Below are 20,916 nucleotides of genomic sequence, written 5' to 3' on the forward strand. Positions count from 1 at the left end.
TTCAGATGTGTTACGACCCGTGGCTCTACCCTTCATTCGATCCCTGTGGAACCCTACATTTCAGCAGGATAATGCACGACCGCATGTTGCAGGTCCTGTACGTGCCTTTCTGGATACAGAAAATGTTCGACAGCTGCCCTGGCCCGCAAATTCTCCAGATCTCTCACCAATTGAAAACGTCTGGTCAATGGTGGCCGAGCAACTGGCTCGTCACGATACGCCAGTCACTACTCTCGATGAACTGTGGTATTGTGTTGAAGCTGCACGGGCAGCTGTACCTGCACACGCCATCAAAGCTCTGTTTGATTCAATGCCCAGGCGTATCAAGGCCGTTATTGTGGCCAGAGGTGGTTGCTCTGGGTACTGATTTCTCAGGATCTATGTACCCAAATTGCGTGAAAATGTAATCACATGTCAGTTGTAGTATAATATATTTGTCCTATGAATACCCGTTTATCATCTGCATATCTTCTTGGTGGAGCAATTTTAATGGCCAGTCGTGTATTTGTTGTCATGGTACATGCGATAACCAAGAGATTCCTCCCGCTGTCATAAGAAATCACACCCTAGACCATAACTCAAAATGGAGTTCCAGTATGTCTAGCACGCCGACAACTGGCCTCCTTCTAACCCACACATAGCCATCACTGGCACCGAAGCAGAACCAGCTTTCATCAGAAAACACAACAGACCTCCACCGTGCCCTCTGATGAAGTCACAAGTGACGGTGGTTTGGTGTCAATGGAGGGCACGCGAACAGGCTGAAGGATTGGACCAGTCCTTGAGGTAACCGATTTGCAACAGTTCGTTGTGTCAGTGTGGTGCAAAGTGCCCCTCAAATTGCTGCTGAAGATGCAGTACGATGCGCCAGAGCCATACTCCGAACACGATGGTATTCCCTCTGGGCAGTGCCACGTGGCCGTCCAGAGCCCGGTCTTCTTGCGTGACCACCGCTGACAGCAATCGTGTACAGTGGCTACATTCCTGCCACGTCTTTCTGCAGTATCGCAGAAGGAAGAACCAACTTCTCGTACAGGATCTCGCTCAAACAGGTGCTGCTGATAATGCCATCTTTATCACCTTAAGGACATTCTTAACCAACACAAGTCACCGCTCACGGCCATTACAGCGTGTATTTCAAGCAAACCTGATTTGCATCCTCATATTGGCGCTACTATGGCCACTCTTAAGAGGCTGGTGCAAAATTTGAATATATATCGTCTTTCACATGTAAAAACGCGCCTACCAACTTTCGTTTATTTCGCACAAGTCCTTGTTGTTGCGAATTTTATCTGTCATTGATTATGCACCTCATTGTACAGTTCATTTACATGTTTTGTGATAAGCTAGTCATTACCTTTCAATTAAAAATATGTTTAAGACCTTCCCTTCTTTTTTTTTACTTAGTCCGCATCCACGAAGACGACGTCACTTGGGATCTGTGGAAGGTACATCAGCATATATCTTTGCTTTGTAAAGTTGTTTGAAATGTTATACTTCCCTGAAGATCTTCTCACTGTGGATTAATTTGGATGAAAAGTACATTTAATCCCATCTGCACCAAGATAGGAGGCGCCAGAGAGAGGGCTGAGTGAAAGGGGGCGAAGAACAGTGTCCGGCCATTCAGTCACAAAATAACACTGAAGCAGAGGCGTGTGTGGTCTTGTAAATGACAGACGCATGTATGTACTCATGGGCTGAAACGGTTTGCTGTACACTGAACATATTACTATTTGAATCACTCCAGGTTGAATACATGGATACATTACGAAGCGTGTGCGTGAAGGAAAACTATCGCATTCGTGATGGTAATCCGTGGGCTGATAAAGTCAACTGCAAACTTATCGCTGGACTGTGAGACCTTAACGCCAGTAGCCTGATGGGCAAATACGCAGCAGCAGGATATTCCGTCTGCATTCAGGTTAAGAAACTTACAGTACTGGACATAACAGAATAATTTCGGAAATATTTTAAATAATATATGCCAAGCTGACTGTATTTACGTAGCCTGAGTGATGCAGACATACTTTCTAACTAATAACAACCAAGTACGCACTGTGGTCAAAATACACTCTCTGACAAGAAGATATAGTCGGACGTCAATGCAAATTCGCCCATCTACACACCATCGGCGGGTATGTAAAGGATTACGTTTGCAAGTCACTGTGATTGGTAAAACGGCCACCGGACTGCATTAAAGCTGTTCGTGTTTAGTGTTGTTACCGGGCCTGGTAAGGTATACATAAGGCACGTGAGGAGCATGAGAGCCGGCCGTTGTGGCCGAGCGATTCTAGGCGCTTCAGTCCGGAACCACGCTGCTGCAAGGGTCGCACGTTCGAATCCTGCCTCGGGCATGGATGAGTGTGATGTCCTTAGGTTAGTAAGGTTTAATTATACTACTGGCCATTAAAATTGCTACATCAAGAAGAAATGCAGATGATAAACGGGTATTCATTGGACAAATATATTATACTACAACTGAGATGTGATTACATTTTCACGCAATTTGGGTGCATAGATCCTCAGATATCAGTGCCCAGAACAAACACCTCTGTCTGTAATAACGGCCTTGATACACCTGGCCACTGAGTCAAACAGAGCTTGGATAACGTGTACAGGTACATCTGGCCATGCAGCTTCAACACGATACAACAGTTCATCAAGAGTAGTGACTGGCGTATTGTGACGAGCCAGTTGCTCGGCCGCCATTGACCAGATGTTTTCAGTTGGTGAGAGATCTGGAGAATGTGCTGGCCAGGGTAGCAGTCGAACAATTTCTGTATCCAGAAAGGCACGTACAGGACCTGCAACATGCGATAGTGCATTATCCTGCTGAAATGTAGGGTTTCGCAGGGATCGAATGAAGGGTGGACCCACGGGTCGTAACACATCTGAAATGTAAATTCCACTGTTCAAAGTGCCGTCAATGAGAACAAGATGTGACCGAGACGTGTAACCAATGGCACCCCATCCCATCACACCAGGTGATAAGCCAGTATGACGATGACGAATACACATTTCCAATGTGCGCTCACCGCGATGTCGCAAAACACGGATGTGACCATCATGATGCTGAAAACAGAACCTCGATTCATACGAAAAAATGACGTTTCGCCATTCGTGCACCCAGGTTCGTCGTTGAGTACACCATCGCAGGTGCTCCTGTCTGTGACACAGCGTCAAGGGTAACCGCAGCCATGGTCTCCGAGCTGATAGTCCATGCAGCTGCAAACGTTGTCGAACTGTTGGTGCTGATGGTTGTTGTCTTGCAAACTTCCCCATCTATTGACTCAGGGATCGAGACGTGGCTGCACGATCCGTTACAGTCATGCGGATAAGATGCCTGTCATCTCGACTGCTAATGGTACGAGGCCGTTAGGATCCAGCACGGCGTTCCGTATTACCCTCCTGAACCCACCGATACCACATTCCGCTAACAGTCATTGGATCTCGACCAATGCGAGCATCAATGTCGCGATACGATAAACTGCAATCGCGATAGGCTGCAATCCGACCTTTGTCAAAGTCGGAAACGTGATGGTTCGCATTTCTCCTCCTTACACGAGGCATCACAACAACGTTTCACCTGGCAACACCGGTCAACTGCAGTTTGTGTATGAGAAAGAGGTTGGAAACTTTCTTCATGTCAGCACGTTGTAGGTGTTGCCACCGGCGCCAACCTTTTGTGTATGCTCTAAAAAGCTAATGATTTGCATATCACAGCATCTTCTTCCTGTCGGCTAAATTTCGCGTCTGTAGCACGTCATCTTCGTGGTGTAGCAATTTCAATGACCAGTAGTGTAGTTGTCCGTCTAGGGGACTGATGACCCAATATGTTAAGTCCCATAGTGCTTAGAGCCATTTGCACCATTTTGAAGGAGCATCAGATGTTGAGTGATCCTTGTGAAGAACACGTACAAGCCGCATACCCGTATGATACAGCATTATTAGCTTGTAATGGTCCTCATTGTGGGTCTTTGTTTGGCTGGCTGGTAGAATCATGCAGTATCCGGATTTGTTAGGGATTCGGATCTGGCAGTGCTCCATGTTGGACAGCGTGGAAATGTGAGAGAATGCATATCTGTCGTCAAAACCAGATGGCTGCGTTTGGGGTGCCGCCATGACTGGGAAGCATGGACTGCTGATGAATGACGTCACAGTGTGTTCACATACGAATTGCAGCTCTGCACTACTCCGGACGACCATCGTCGGCAAGTATGGCGGCGACCTGGGAAGAGGTCCCATTCTTCCAATGTATTGGAGAAGCAAACCTGTGTTAGCCCTGGCGTCATGATTGTGGGAAGCCATTGGTTAATACTTCAGGTTAAGACTGGAAGTGACTGAGGTAACACTTGCGACTCAACGGTATGTTACGGGCATCCTACGTCCTCATATTAGTTCTCATGCGATAGTATTGTGAGGCCATTTTTCAACGGCGATGATGCCCGTCCACAAACGGTTGGAGTCTTTATAAACTGTGATACTGAGTACTCCCGCTGACTGTAGAATTTCCAGCTCGGACGTCGTCTCCATCTCAGTGGCGGTATCCAGGATATAAAGGAGAGAGCTTGCCCCAGGGGAGGATAAAACGGCTTTATAAGACGCTTCCCAAACGAATCAGACCTTGCAACCAGGCTGCAAAAGATGCAACGTCATACTGACAAGTGGGCCCCTACTGCCAAGTTCTTGATAAATTTGACTCAATATTGTAATCATTGAAATAACACCGCCTACTTTCAACCTGTGTGGTTTCATTTAGTTCCCTTTTCCCGTTCTAACCAGAACGTTTTAATCACGCAATGTAATAGCGAGCTTTATCTTGAAAGGAGACGGTACATCAATATATTTGAATACTGAGCTTGAAATATGGCTAAGCTGGCTGTACAGTATTATACAGAGTTTATTTAGCCTGTGTGACACAGACGTATCTTGTGAATGACATCAACCGCTGTACCCACCATCGTCAAAATAACAGTGAGTTTTACCTTGAAGAGAAACTGTCCATCACTATACATGAAGAGGTTGTAACAAAAGTACTGTCAATATGAGTCGTAACCTTCTGGTGGCCAGTACCCTAGTAGCACTCAAGTGCAACCTATTATTCAGCATTGCAACCTATAGAAGCCCTCTCTAGTTTCACAAATTATGGTCTTCTCACAGCGATTTCATGACACTACACAGAAAGCTTAGCCATGTACGGACAGGGTGTAATGAATGCCGCCAAATTTCGAGTGGTTTAGAGGACGTCTTGAGCAACAAACTGAGGATAAGTAATCTCTTTTGGAAACGACATTCGACGCCTGGCAGCAAATGCAAGTTTGTACGCTGAGTTTCCACAAGCTAAACTTCTCACAGTGGGCTGAGCTTGAAAGCTTTCTGGGCGTTAGAAGACGTCAAAAGAATGCAGGTCTGTCGGTACTGTAGGCTGTACAAATTTACGTTAGGTTTCGAAGAGGTGGCACAACGGCAGATGTTGCGCCGAAGCTTCAACGTTATGTACTATCATTGCGTGACCTTTTCAGGACAAGGTCTGCTGTCCTCAGTCTGTTGCTCGAGACACCCCGTATCACCCCTCGAAGATTATCAGTATTCGTCTGTTATACTCTGCACACCGCACATTATACTAGAGATCGTTTGTAATTTGTATAATTCCATAGGCTCATATACTTTAGTTAAAACTGTGCACAACTTATTCATTTAATTAGTACAGGATGGCCCTGATGTAACATCTACATGGTTACTCTGCTATTCACAATTAAATGCCTGGAGGGGGTTCAATGAACCACCTTCAAGCTCTCTCTCTCTCTTCCTACCGGGAAAATTCACTGTATTCTGTTAAACACTCGCACAGGGTGGGACTGCACTGTTCACAATTAATAATATTCCGCAATGGACGTGATTAGTATTTGTACTCCAAGTACGTGTCGTTGTGACGTATAAGGTTGCTGCCTAAATGATGGCATCCAATGCAAAAACACGGTACATAGAACACAAAAAAATCACTGTTCAATGGATGTTCTATGAGTCGAGATTGGCGCTGTTCTTGCAACAGTACTAAACAACACAATAGCTTATAACACGAGCGTGCGCGCGATCGAATCGCGACGCGAATGGTCCATAAAATTTCGGGCACGATACACGAGCGGTTCTAGGTACTTCAGTCTGGAACCGCGCGACTCCTGCGGTCGCAGGTTCGAATCCTGCCTCGGGCACGGACGTATGTGATGTCCTTAGGTTAGTTAGGTTTAAGTAGTTCAAAGTTCTAGAGGACTGATGACGTCAGATGTTAAGTCCCATAGTGCTCAGAGCCATTTGAACGATATACGAACCAGAGATGGGAAAACTCGTTCATCCTTGGGAACTAGTTCACCGCTGATCGTTCTTTTTTGGGAACCGTTCATTTTTACTCGTTCACCGTTCATTTGTGCTTGGTACGGTTCTTATGAAAAACTGAAATCTAGTAGTGTAGGTGACTGAAGGATGGAGGGCACCAAGAGGGGGCACTTGCCTCCCCCCTGGAGTATAGAGTTTTTATTCATTACAGAATTCTTACACACTTTTAGAAGTAATTTCTGTGATTCTGCAGAACCTCTCGTTTAGTCAACTGTAGCGTTCTGTGGCTGATCGCAGGGAAATAATATAAGGTGGCGCACGGAAAACCGGCCCCAAGTACGGACTGCTCGCCAATTACGGACGATGTGTTGTCCGTTACGAGCAGATACAACAGACAAACATGTAATAATTAGGCAGTGAAGAAATAACAAGCTAATGCAAGCAACAATTGCGAAACAATCGATGACGATGTGTAGAGAGCTGGAGAAGAGAACATGAAAATCTCACGCGACGCGCATGGGCTATAGCTCATATAGTCTTGTAAACCTATTGGTGGCTGTTTCCCACCTTAATAGACCACAAGTGTCAGGTATAAAATTCTTCGTTTCGACTTCCACTACATAGCTATGCTACGTTGTAAACAATAATCGTTTACACCCTATATATACTTCACGTTGTCTCTGAGTTCGTAGGCGAAGTAGAGACTTTATGGAAGCATAAAATAAAATGTGGTTTTCTCATCATACTTGGGTCACATGCTTATTAAAAATTAGGTTTTTATGTTGCATTATTAACGTTAATGCAGCAATAATAATAATAATTAAGTTCGCAGTACTAAAGTTTTTGCTTTGAAAGCTCCTTCTGAACAAATGTTTTTGAGATAATAAGTAAATACGATTTTATGGCAATCTTTGTCTTTTCAAATGGAGAGGCACCGCTTTTCCTACTGAGCCAAAATGACACACAACCCACTTTTTTTTTTAAAGAAACCAAAGTAGCAGGTAATGCAAATTGGAAACAACCGAACATAAAAATAATAAGAGCCTTCCTAAATGTAATGTTTTGTATATGAAAGATACACGAAAATCGTTTTATATGAATTTTCTTACACTAAAAATTAAGCAAATTATTTAAAGTTAGTTGCTAAATCAAGTCGACGAAACCACAAAATATATGAATAACAAAAAAACTTGCCTTGTTATAAGTATGTCTTCTGCTGTTCATCGATATAATGAAGTGAGCCGATATTCCCTTTTGTTACCTGAAAAGACATACCTATTACACACAACGTAACTTTTATGTAATTTACGTAACTGTAAAACACTTTTTGATTACCGGTCGTGGACGCTGAATAGCCAAAGCCAAGTGCAAGAACAGTTTGGAACATATGTAAAATGGGCGAGCGCAGTGAACGGAACGAACAACTGGATAATGAACTAACTAGGAGCAGTCGGAAGTGAAACTGAGACAGGTGGTCATGCGAAGAACGACGAGTGCGGCCGAGGGAAACCGAGACTGAGACGAGCACGCGACCGAGGCTGGAACGGGAACTGTCGAAGTGACCGCCGCGACCGAAGTGAACTAGTGAACTATGAACCGAACGTTCCTCGTTCTCGGGAACTATAAGCAGACCGCCGCGATCGAAGTGAACTATGAACCGATCGTTCCTCGTTCCCGGGAACTATAAGTAGACCGCCACGACCGAAGTGAACTATGAACCGATCGTTCCTTGGAATTCGTTCCTCGGTCCTTTCGTTCATCTTGGTGAACCGTTCCTTTGCACCCGTTCGTTCGCGAACTACCCATCTCTAATACGAACGAGAAACTACCTGCGCTCTTGTATTCAGCCAGTCAAAATGGTATGTGTTTCTTTCTTCTCGGCGCTTTCCGGGCGCAGCGGCGCTGCTATGGACGACTAATGAATTAAGTGTCTTTGAAGCCCCTTTCTGTTTGGCAGTCTCAGATTGTGTGTTGCATCTGTATAGTGAGAGCCTCGCTAGCATCAGGCAGCTTGCCGTGACTGTAACACGTCCAGATATTTAATGTGCATTAACTGTGTTAGATCTTAACGTTCGTTAATCGGTGAGGTGGTCAGTTTTTGAGGTGCATGGCAGAGAGACGAGTTTCCATTAGTCCGTCCGAATACTAGGGCCTTGGAATCCATCACACTCTCGTCTAGTAAAATGCTTCGAACCGTTTTTAATACATATGCAATTCTTTTTATCAATTTTTTTCTTTTGTGGTGAGCTATTACACCATGTGTTTACGCTCACACCATTTCAAGCTTTATTGTAGCAATCACTATGTTTTAGATGAAATAATTATCACTTGGTTCAAATGGTTCAAATGGCTCTGAGCACTATGGGACTCAACTGCTGAGGTCATTCGTCCCCTAGAACTTAGAACTAGTTAAACCTAACTAACCTAAGGACATCACAAACATCCATGCCCGAGGCAGGATTCAAACCTGCGACCGGAGCGGTCTTGCGGTTCCAGACCGCAGCGCCTTTAACCGCACGGCCACTTCGGCCGGCCAATTATCACTTGAATCAGTGCTGTTGGCACATGGTATACACTCAGCCCTTGTGATGCCAACTGAGGAGCTACTTAACTGAGAAGTAGTGGCACCAGCCACGAAGACTGAACAATGACCTGGAGAGTGCTGTGCTGACCACATGCCCCTCCATATCCGCATCTAGTGATGCCTGATGGCTAAGGATGACACGGTGGTCGGAGGGCACAATTGAGCCATCCAAAATCTGTTCAGATGGAGTTAAATTTAAGTATTACTATTGTAATAACAAATGTTGGATTATTATAAAATTTTCCAACGATATTGTTATTTCTTGATAGTTACTTGAATTCGTAATATCTATATTTTCTGAATTTTTAACAAGTCTGTAGCACGCACCCTCACTGTCTGTCTGTGTTCAGCAGGAATACCAGTCGTAGTGAGCCCACAGTATACTTAGTATACACGTTTCTCGAAACTGGAAGCAGCAGTACACTTTATAGTTTCGTTGTACGCTTTTCGGAGCAGTCAGTGCGTCAAAATCAGGAGATTCATAGAGAGTTGGCGATACGTCACCTTATATTACTCATTTAGAAAATATTAGGTTAACAGATTGAGCCATGCATGCTCACTGCACATAACTTGCCTATAAGGTAGGTTACCAATTATTACAAGTGGGTATGATCATAGAATTAAATCAAATGTTCATTTACTCTTTGGTTGCGCAAAGTAAGTAGTACCTATCCTTTCTTTTTAAAATTACAGTCAGGTAGTCTTACAAATCGTTTTTAGGGACTACACTTATGTCGAAGAGGGTATTTATTAAGGGCATGTTTCTGGGTACATATTTTCATGTACTCCGAATACTTTAGAAGGTAGGCAGCTTACAAAGTGTTATTAATCCAGATCCTTTACTGCATGGCAAGATCGCTTTTTGTAATATTGAGTTTTGTTATTTTATATGCGCCTACGCTGTTGCAGATGGGTTACCGAGAGCTAAGCCCGGAGCTGCTAGCAAGAGCCCAGAAGGAGCTGAATGAAGACCCGAAGAGGAGGGACCAAGACATCCAGCACATCAAAGACTGGCTGAAGAAACAACCGCACATCAAGGCGCGTATGGGTAAGTTGAAACTGAAGTATCAATGGCTGCCACCATTGCTTGTGTTAGGTGAGTATGTTGAGAATTATGTAAGAGTGCTTAGGGTGCAATCTGAGGCACTCTTTGCCATTTGCCTTGTATGTTTCTTATAATACAGCCGCTTGTTCCGTATGAAAAGGGGGTAGGGTTAGCAAAATTAAAGTTCATGGTTCGTTCTAAAATATCCTTTCTCTGCTTAGAGACAATCGTTCTTAAACTTTTCATATTAAGAAACAACCTAAGAGTTTACTATGCGGCGGCGCGGTTCCTTTCGTTCCTTTACGACGAACCTGCACCTACCTGTGAACATTGTCTCAGCAGATCATCAGTAGGGAAGCCGAGTGAAACCTACTGTACTTCCACGTGAACCAGGCTGCAATTTAAGTCACTAATCTACGATTCGGGAGAAAGTTTTCACACGAAATAAAAGGTTGGAAATTTTGTCCTTAATTAATATATTCTGAAACTTAGGTGAACAAGTATCACTGCCAAGCCCGTGCTAGTCTTAACACAGTCACTCACAATCCCTTTCACTCACGTTAGCAAGTTTATGGTGTTGCATTTCCCGAAAACGTAGTAGCTGCAAAAATGCGGATTGTTTTTGATTGAGAATGCTCGACAAATATTAAGTCTGTCGGTACCTGATGCAGTCACAGTTTTTAGCCACCGACCTGGTCAATACGCGACGCGGAATATATGTCTTTTCTCGTCATAAAATTCACTACACACCCTCGGAATAATTATGCCGTCACTTTACAACACCTTTGATGTATGAACACTGCTAGATCCGACACTACTACACACGTCTGAACTGTTTCATGGCTAGGCTCCCACTCTTCTGTTGAATACTCTTTCTCTACCAGCAGAGAAAGGCGCGCGAAGAATATTGCTTTACCATTGGTCAGTTTACTCAACAGTCAATATCAAAACAACATTCTCCCGCGTCAGTCCGCGCTTTTCATCAATAACCAATCGCAAAATAGTAAACCTAACGACTGCACTTTTTACCGACGTAATTATCTAAAAAGTGGTTCAAATGGCTCTGAGCACTATGGGACTTAACATCAGAGGTCATCAGTCCCCTATAACTTAGAACTACTTAAACCTAACTAACCTAAGGACAGCACACACATCAATGCCCAAGGCAGGATTCGAACCTGCGACCGTAGCAGTCACGCGGTTCCGGACTGAAGCGCCTAGAACCGGTCGGTCACCGTGGCCGGTAATTATCTAATATACTGAAGTTTTGTTTATGCATAAAGTTATTTATTATTGTTATTTATACCTGAATTAACTTTCCCTTTACCATAAACTTACTTTACAAATCTATTCTACAAAAATCCCCTTTGTCCACATCCATACTTTTTCGAAATGTTCCCACACTAAATCCCACTACATAACTCGTTATCGCATTCGGGAGGACGACGGTTCAATCCCGTCTCCAGCCATACTGATTTAGGTTTTCCGTGATTTCCCTAAATCGCTCCAGGCAAATGCCGGGATGGTTCCTTTGAAAGGGCACGGCCGATTTCCTTCCCCGTCCTTTCCTAATCCGATGAGACCGATGACCTCGCAGTTTGGTCTCTTTCCTCCAAACAATACAATCCAATCCAATAACTCGTTAAACAATTATCTTCATATTAACCTTAAACCACACTCACGCATCATTCATACTGCTAAAACACATTTATAACATTTTACATACACAAAAAGACATAATAACACTTTATAAAAATACTAGAACAGTTTATGGAAAACATTCTATTACTTTAGTGCACTCTAGTAGGTATAATCAAAACTAAATCACAGTCCCCTATCCAATACTGTCCTCTATCGGCCGATACATAAACTACGTGCGCGTCCAGTCTCGCGTCACCATCTGTCACTATCCAGCTCTGAGACACATCTCCTACTTAACCGCCTCCAAGGTAGGATCGGTATACGGCGCTACGCCTCAACTGGGGTGGTAAGCGCGCAATACACCTGATAATACCTGGTAGTTCAGTGAAATCACTTCGTTCAGGGATGATGGATGCTTTGCTGGGAAGCGTCAGCGAACACTTTGTGTTAAAAAAAGTTTTTCCCCACAACGCAATATGCCACCCCTAACAAAAACTTTGAAACAACTTGTATACCTTTGACTGAAGGAAGAGGTGTCACGGCGCGGAGTGGACGCGCGGTTAGAGGGGCCATGTGACGAACTGCTCGGCCTCTCCCGCCGGAGGTTCGAGTCCTCCCTCGGGCATGTGTTGTCGTTAGCGTAAGCTAGTTGAAGTAGTGTGTAAGTCTGGGAACCGATGACCTCAGCAGTTTGGCCCCTTAGGAATTCACACACATTTGAACATTTTTGAAGAGGTGGTTATATGTGTTACACTCATTTCTGTTTGAGCACTTTGATTAGAAGATAGTAATGAGATCGCGTGGACCTTTCAGTTATTAGAAATGCGTGATTCTTTTCTGTAGAATTCTGTAAGAGACTTCATCCACCTGTTTCTGAAGAACTTCCACTACCAAAGGAAACGTGCAGAACTTGGCTGTTTATAGACATCATGCGTTTCCATTAATTTATTTATTGTAATTGTAAAATGTGATCAAAAGTTTCAGTTCGAAGGCCGTACAGTCCAGGATCAGTATGCCAATCAGGTAAAATCGCCGTGAGCACCGAGGCAATCATTCCACCGACACACCAACTAGAAAACACCCATTTGGTAAAACACAGTGTCCTGCTGCGTGAGGAAGACCGTACCTGACTGCTGCCCATCTTCGTCCGACAGGAGTCGTCGGCACACCAAGGCCTTATTTAAGAGAACGAAGGCGTGATAATGGGAAGAGATTACGACTTGAGTTGGCGTAACTTCTGCGTTACAGTATATGCGATATTGGAACGAGCGTTATCATGTAGCAGAACTGCCCCTTAGCGCACCTTTCCACAACGGTGATCTTCGACAGACATGCTGCCCCATACAAATTCTTCATTTTTCAGTGGATGTCTACAACTGTTTGTCTTTCGACAACCAAGGAAGAAATAACCTGGATGTTGGTCCTATTTGGACGCATCTGGAAATAACATCGCCATAGTGCACGTCCGCATTTACCGCACGCGCGTCGGAAAGGCACGAATGCCGCACTAATCCCTCACTTATAAGTCAGTGCTTTTATACCAGCATCGGTTTCGTGCTACGTTTCATATACGCTGCAGCAACGCCTCAAACATAAAAGCATCGGTTTCGTACTACGTTTCATATACGCTGCAGCAACGCCTCAAACATAAAATTTTTGATTGCCCCTTCTAAATTATTAAACGTGAACCACTGGATATCCTCTGTCCCAATGAGAACAGTAGTTTGTTAGTGGTGGCTTCATGTCTATCCCTTAGTAACGTCGCTCCAATATTTCTTGTGGCGGCAAAAACGCAACCACACTAATCTCTAAATCTCTAATCTCAAAAGGTATAACCCGCACGTTTAGAGGATGTCCACTGCCTGTTGATCAAGGGGTCCCTGGTTCGATTCCCGAGAGGGTTGAGCATTTTCTCCGCTCGGGGACTGGGTGTTTGTGTTGTCTACACATACATCTACATGGATACTTTGCAAATCACATTTAAGTGTCTGGCAGAGGATTCATCGACACACCTTCATAATTCTCTATTATTCCAATCTCGTATACCACGCGGAAAGAAGGAACACCTATATCCTTCCGTACGAGCTCTGATTTTCCTTTTTCGTAATTGTAATTCCTAGGTATTTACTTGAATTTACGACCTTTAGATTTGACTGATTTATCACGTCGTAGTTTGACGGACTCCTTTTAGCACTCATGTGGATGACCTCACTTTTTGTTCTTCATTCTAATTCTGAGATATTTACTTCGTCGTCTTTTGTGAAGGCATTTCGGAACGCTGTGTTTAGTAACTCTGCTTTGGCAGCACTGTCTTCGATAGTAACTCCATTGCTATCGCGGAAAGGAGGCAATGACTGTGTCTTGCCGCTAGCATGCTTCACATACCACCAGAATCTCTTTGTATTTTCTGCCAGGTTTCGGCACAAAGTTTCGTTGTGGAAACTATTATAAACATCTCGCATTGAAGTCCGTGCTAAATTTTGAGCTTCTGTAAAAGATCACCAATCTTTGGGATTTTGCTTCTGTTTAAATTTGACATGTGTTTTTCGTTGTTTCTGCAACAGTGTTCTAACCCGTTTTGTGTACCAAGGAGGATCAGCTCCGTCGTTTGGTAATTTATTTGGTACAAATCTCTCAATTGTGCCGATGCTATTTATCAGAATTCAAGCCACATCTGGTCTACACTTACGTTGTTAATCTAGAAGGAGTGGAGATTGTCTCTCGTGAAGACATCATATAAATTTTTATCTGCTTTTTTGAATAGGTATATTTTTCGTTTATTTATGGAGGATTTGGTGGTTTTAGTATTGAATCTCGCTACGGCAACCCTTTGTTAACTAATCCCTGTATCCGTTTTGATGCACGTTGTTAACTCAGGATTATTTGTTGCTAAGATATCAAGTGTGTTTTCACAACCATTTACTATTCGCGTGTGTTCATGAACTAACTGCTCGAAATAATTTTCAGAGAATGCGTTTAGCACAATTTCGAATGATGTTTTATGCGTACCTCCTGAATTAAACATGTATTTTCGCCAACATATTGAGGGTGAATTAAAGTCGCCACCAACTACAATAGTAGTTGTCCTCATCATCCGATCATCATTCGTTAAAGTGGCGACGACATTGGAATGAATAAATATTGGGAAATTGTACGGGCGCTAATAACCACGCAGTTGAGTGCCCCACAAACCAAAGTTCAAATGTTCAGAGGATAGCATACCGAGTGCTAGTATAGTCAACGATAGGAAAACGGATAATGGTTGACTTATTAAAAGTTTGCGATAAAAATAATATTTTCATAACTTCGGTGTAATCAACACAAATCGCTACTTCAATATTTTTGTTCGCGACTATCCATGATCTCGCTATATCATCTAAGGTGACTATCTGTGGATATCTGAAAAACAGTCATTCATCCATGTCGATCTCTAGCCTTTAGAGTAATGAGGATAACAAACAGAGACGAAAACAGGATCCAGAACTCCTTCATTTCACTCCTCGATATGTTGAACATTGAACCATTCGCAGCAGACAAGAGATAGGCGAGTATAGGAAACATTTCCTCCTACCATATTATGAAGAAAATTTAGGAGAGCTACTATAGATTTAGTTCCGTACGTCTCTTCAGACTTCACCACACCACCTCACCAACTCACATCACTTTTCTGCCGTTGGCAAGACTATAAAACTCGAAGTACCGTCGAGAAGTACATCGAATGTGGAAACTCTGCAATCGACACTGCCCGAAGCAGGGCAAGAGTGCGATTGCTGCTAACCGGTTTAAAATATAGCTCGAATAAAATAACTTTGTAACTAGCAGATTGAAGTCCTACGGAGCGGGTGGCGTGCAGCCATCCACACTGTACATGGTTCTGCCTGTATCTGCAGAATAGGCGACAGAGTCGGCGTGTGTCGCTCGAGTAAGAACTGCCGGAGTGAACGAAAATATGGAAACACCAAAAGCACAATACATTACCACGTCTGATATGAAGTAGAGAAAACATTAGCAATCAGAACAGCTCCCATTCGTCTCGGAATGGGAAAGTAGAGGTTCTGTATCGTTTTCGAAGGAGCCTTATACCATACTTCCTGCAAAATACACTATTGGCCATTAACAATGCTACACCAAGAAGAAATGCAGATGATAAACGGGTATTCATTGGACAAATATATTATACTAGAACTGACATTTGATTACATTTTCACGCAATTTGAGTCCATAGATCCTGAAAAATCAGTACCCAGAACGACCACCTCTGACCGTAATAACGGCCTTGATACGCCTGGGCATTGAGTCAAACAAGCTTGGATGGTGTGTACAGTTATAGCTGCCCGCGCAGCTTCAACACAATACAACAGTTTATCAAGAGTAGTGACTGGCGTATTGTGACGAGCCAGTTGCTCGGCCACCATTGACCAGACGTTTTCAGTTGGTGAGAGATCTGGCCAGGGCAGCAGTCGAACATTTTCTGTATCCAGGAAGGCCCGTACAGGACCTGCAACATGCGATCGTGCATTATCCTGCAGAAATGTAGGGTTTCGCAGGGATCGAATGAAGGGTAGAGCCACGGGTCGTAACACATCTGAAATGTAAATTCCACTGTTCAAAGTGCCGTCAATGCGAACAAGAGGTGACCGAGACGTGTAACCAATGGCACCCTATATCATCACGCCGGGTGATACGCCAGTATGGCGATGACGAATACACGCTACCAATGTGCGTTCGCGATGTCGCCAAACACCATCATGATGCTGTAAACAGAACCTGGATTCATCCGAAAACATGACGTTGTGTCATTCCTGCACCCACGATCGTCGTTAAGTACACCATCGCAGACGCTCCTGTGATGCAGCGTCAAGGGTAACGGCAACCACGATCTCCAAGCTGATACTCCATGCTGCTGCAAACGTCGTCGAACTGTTCGTGCAGATGGTTGTTGTCTTGTAAACGTCCCCATCTGTTGACTCAGGGATCAAGACGCGGCTGCACAATCCGTTACAACCATGCGGATAAGATGTCTGTCATCTCGACTGCTAGTGATACGAGGCTGTTAGGATCCAGAACGGCGTTCCATATTACCTTCCTGAACTCACCGATTCCATATTCTGCTAACAGTCATTGGATCTCGACCAACGCGAGCAGTAATGTCGCGATACGATAAACCGCAATCCCGATAGGCTACGATCCGACCTTTATCAAAGTCGGAATCGTGATGGTCCGCATTTCTCCTCCTTACACGAGGGATCACAACAACGTTTCACGAGGCAACGCCGGTCAAGTGCTATTTGTGTATGAGAAATGGGTTGGAAACTTTCCTCATGTCAGCACGTTGTAGGTGTCGCCACCGGCGCCAACCTTGTGTGAATGCTCTGAAAAGCTAATCATTTGCATATCACAGCATGTTCTTCCTGTCGGTTAAATTTCGCGTCTATAGCACGTCATCTTCGTGGTGTAGCAATTTTAATGGCCAGTAGTATAGTTGTACGTTCAGGTAACGATAATGGAGATGGATGTCGATCACCTACACTTCTCTCAAAAACAGACTATAAAGGCTCATCAAAACTGGTAGCTTTAGTGGCCAGGGGAGATGCGACAGTTCATCGTTGTGATTACAAAAACAGTCGTGGACGATGCGGGCTATGGCAACAGCGGCTCTGTCTTCTTGGAACGCAGCATCGCCATTGGGGCACCAATGGGTCGCACGTTACGGCAAGAGAAAGGAATAAAAGTGAAATAGGGTTATTACTTTCATCCTTCTTTACCTCCTCTGCATTACTGCAGATGACGTGTCATTGAGCACATTTGTACTCTGTATGCAGTACACGTGAGGTGCCTAGTTGTTTCCACTGCCCTGTGTGGAGTACATAAGTTCTTGTACACATCACCAACCTGCTGTCTTCTTGATGATGATGTCCCTAACGCAGAAATCAGCACGCAGGACGTGGATTCTTTTTCTTGAGGCTGAAATTAACTTCGCAGGGAACTGTTGCTACGAGTTAACTGTAACTCATTTGGTATGCCACTCGCGTTTTTATTGATATAGACACGAGAAACTATTCTTGATCACAACGTATTGAACATATCTTTCCACAGTCATTATATCTGGCTAAAATAACATTAAATACATCCTGCCACAGACAACATGTCTGTCTACTGGAACCGTCAGAACTGGAGAATAAAATTACATGAATCAAATACTACTATTACAGACAATATGTCTGTACCTAGCGCCGGTTGGAACTGTGGTATTGCATGAAACAAATACTGCTATAATAGACAACATGTCTGTCTACTGGAACGGTCAGAACTGTAGAGCCGGACTGCCCGAGACACTTCGCGCGCCAAGCCAGCAAGGCGTGACCCAAACGCCACCGAAGTGCATCGGCAGTAATATCGTCAGTCTTTTGTTTTAGTAATACTTTGATTTTAATAATTTTGGAATGACTGACTGAAAGCTGGCTGTTGAGAGATGTTTATTTTAAAAAATGAAGTAATTTGGATGACAGGTTTAATTAATAGTAGCTACTAAAGTTTAACGTTTTGGCGCCCTACCGCCGAACACAGCAGCCAATCACAGAGCAGCAGCATCATGCAGGCGGTCTTTCTCACGGGAATGGTACGGAATCTAACGTCACCGGTACCTCATCTCACAATGCGTCATCTCTATGCTTCTTGCATCTCCACTGCCCTGGGAATAGCTTCCTGGAGCCTAATATGATGACTGAATAAGCCAGAAATATTACAATGTGATCAACAAAAATGGTCAAATAATCCTTGTTAGTAATGCGTCCTTGCAGAGTTACCATGGAGCCCACGGAACACCAAGCTATGGCTGCTCAGATCATCACCGGACCGCCACGGCGTTACACTCTTAGCAGCAAGCAATGTGCATCGCAGCCTTGGGACGGCATACGCCAAACGTAAACTGGGCGTGAAGTTTGAAACAGTGTGGGGCAAGACTCATCCGACCAAACGATACTCCTCTCCTGTTCCATAGTCCTGGTTTAATGACTTCGGCACCACGTTTTCTTGTTACGGGCATTTGTACCACTGATGGGGGTTCTGGAATGCGTCTCGCTTTGTATTTCGCAGCTTTGGAGTTTCCTTTGTGCTGTTTCGGTGCTGAAATGGTTCGGTAGATCGACATTCAGTTCTTCATCGACTTATGCATCTGTCGTCCTCTTATATTTTGTCACAGTCCTCTTCAGTGACCGTGCGCATAGTGAGTTATTGGATGATTCTTTCTTTTAACTTTCCCTGTGTGCGGTGAAAATCTTCGATACGGTGCCTCTTGGCTACGGATGCTCCCAGCGTACGTGTGCAAGCAATTTGGCCACGTTCGAATTCACTCAGCTTCAACACAATGCACTCACAATTACATAGAACACTGTTCCGACCACGACTGACGCTTGCAATGTATTCACGACATTGCACAGGTGCAGTTCATGGTCAAATACAACCTTGCAATCTCTAGGCTTGTCTTGCATCTGCATTTATTTTCAAGTATGCATTTCTCGCAGTGTTTTCATATTTTTGTCCAACCCCTGTACGATTGGCGGCCGGCTGGTTCCTACCACTGGATTCGCTGAAACGCCAATCACAAATTTAGTTTGATCGAAGTATACTTACTATTCGGCAGCAAAAGAACTGGACTGCTTTCGGCGGCAATACACCAATGTGAAATTGGCACTGGCGGCTGCCATTATATTGCCACTTCCGCACGCAAAGCACTGTGTTTGTCACGACTCAAGCACAAAGCCTTCCGGTACACGAATATTCTGCGTATTCTTCTCTGCCTCGTGATGGCTGGGTGTTGTGTGATGTCCTTAGGTTAGTTAGGTTTAAGTACTTCTAAGTTCTGGGGGACCGATGACCATACATGTTAAGTCCCATAGTGTGAATATAATCCCCAGATAGCTCGGGAGCCGTGAATTAAGCTGCCTCACGCCATTACGCGTATTCAAGACAAAATTTCCGGCCCTAAATGAATGATCAATACATTCTTGACATGCTTGGAGACATTAAAGAGGTCTTTACCATAATTACAGAAAGGTTGCACGCTCTTTCTAGCAGGTAAGGGCTTTAAGCTTCCTTTTTGTTGTTACATAGCGACAAAACTACAGGGAAATGTCGTTTACCGAGTATTATAAAGAGCAAACACATTGTGATATCAAACTTTTGAAAGAGGCCGTTGCGAAGGGTGTTGAGTTGCTAATCACCGAAAAAATATGTGAGTTTATTCAGTACAGTTTACGAGATATGTTGTGACAAGATTGTGGTCTGTTTCACGGACGAAAAGTTTCACCCGCGGCAAAAACTTTAGTTCTGGTCGTAATTAAACTTAAGAACAGAATTCTAACATGCTTAGAGATGCCATCTATTATCACTACACGTCTAACTCGGTTCATAGTACAATGCCCCAATTGCAGGTTGCCTATCTTTGCGAGGCAAAAAAAATTATTTTCAGTATTCCATACATCTAACGACCTTGTTTAAAAATTTGAAATGCTGTCATAATCTACTCTATAAGACGTGTAATGTTGTGTTGAAGATTTAACGCACTGAGACAAGTATTAAAGTTTGAAACTGTTTATGTGTCTTGAGGCAGCTTAATTCACGGCTCCCGAGCTATCTGGGGATTATATTCACACAGTATTTTAGTTCGCGACTACCAACTATTTTTACACGTAATTTCAAACCATTATCAAACTTTTATCTCTATGGTCGTGGAGAGGGGAGCGCTTTGCGGCTAAGGCTACGCAGGCAGTACTCGTCCCGATGACATCGCCACTGTGGGCCTTAAATGTCAGATGACAACTAGTTTAAATCAGACTATAGTAACGCAACCCGATCCTGTTCCGCAGAACGAAGCCAAGATACCGCACACTCACACGAACACACAAAGACGCGCTACATATGGACAGAGTTCCATTTATGATTCCGAGTCTAACTATTGTTGATTCCAATAAGCGAACTACGATCTTCATGAACTGTTACGATCGGCCGGTAATCCCGCGCCCCAACTTATATTGAGACTTATAATTCCTGTGGTATAATGGGTATAGGAAAGGGTTCAAGGCTAGGACAAATGCACTTCTAGGGGATGCCGGGGGAATACCGACAGATCCCAGTGCTATATTAAGTAATTGGAGGACTTATTTTGAGCATCTATTAAATGTGCACCAGGAAGCAGGAAATGAGCAGGCGTACGAAATACATACAGCAGAACCCCAGATACCTGAGCAAACGTTAAAGGAAGTAAAAGATGCAGTCAACCAATTGAAAAACCATAAAGCACCAAGATCAGATT

At 43.9% G+C, this 20,916-nt stretch overlaps 1 protein-coding gene across 1 annotated transcript in view; it reads left to right on the forward strand.

Annotated features, from left to right (window-relative positions):
- The first annotated feature begins 9,826 nt into the window (after window positions 1–9,826).
- LOC126419550 (alpha-tocopherol transfer protein-like) overlaps window positions 9,827–20,916 on the forward strand; it is a 66,888-nt gene continuing 55,798 nt past the window's right edge. Inside the window, exon 1 of the mRNA XM_050086740.1 lies at window positions 9,827–9,965. Coding sequence (XP_049942697.1) covers window positions 9,827–9,965 — 139 coding nt within the window. The remainder of the gene's footprint in view (window positions 9,966–20,916) is intronic.

The sequence above is a fragment of the Schistocerca serialis genome, chromosome 9 (genome assembly GCF_023864345.2).
Source record: "Schistocerca serialis cubense isolate TAMUIC-IGC-003099 chromosome 9, iqSchSeri2.2, whole genome shotgun sequence".
In the NCBI taxonomy this organism is placed as follows: Eukaryota; Metazoa; Arthropoda; class Insecta; order Orthoptera; family Acrididae; genus Schistocerca; species Schistocerca serialis.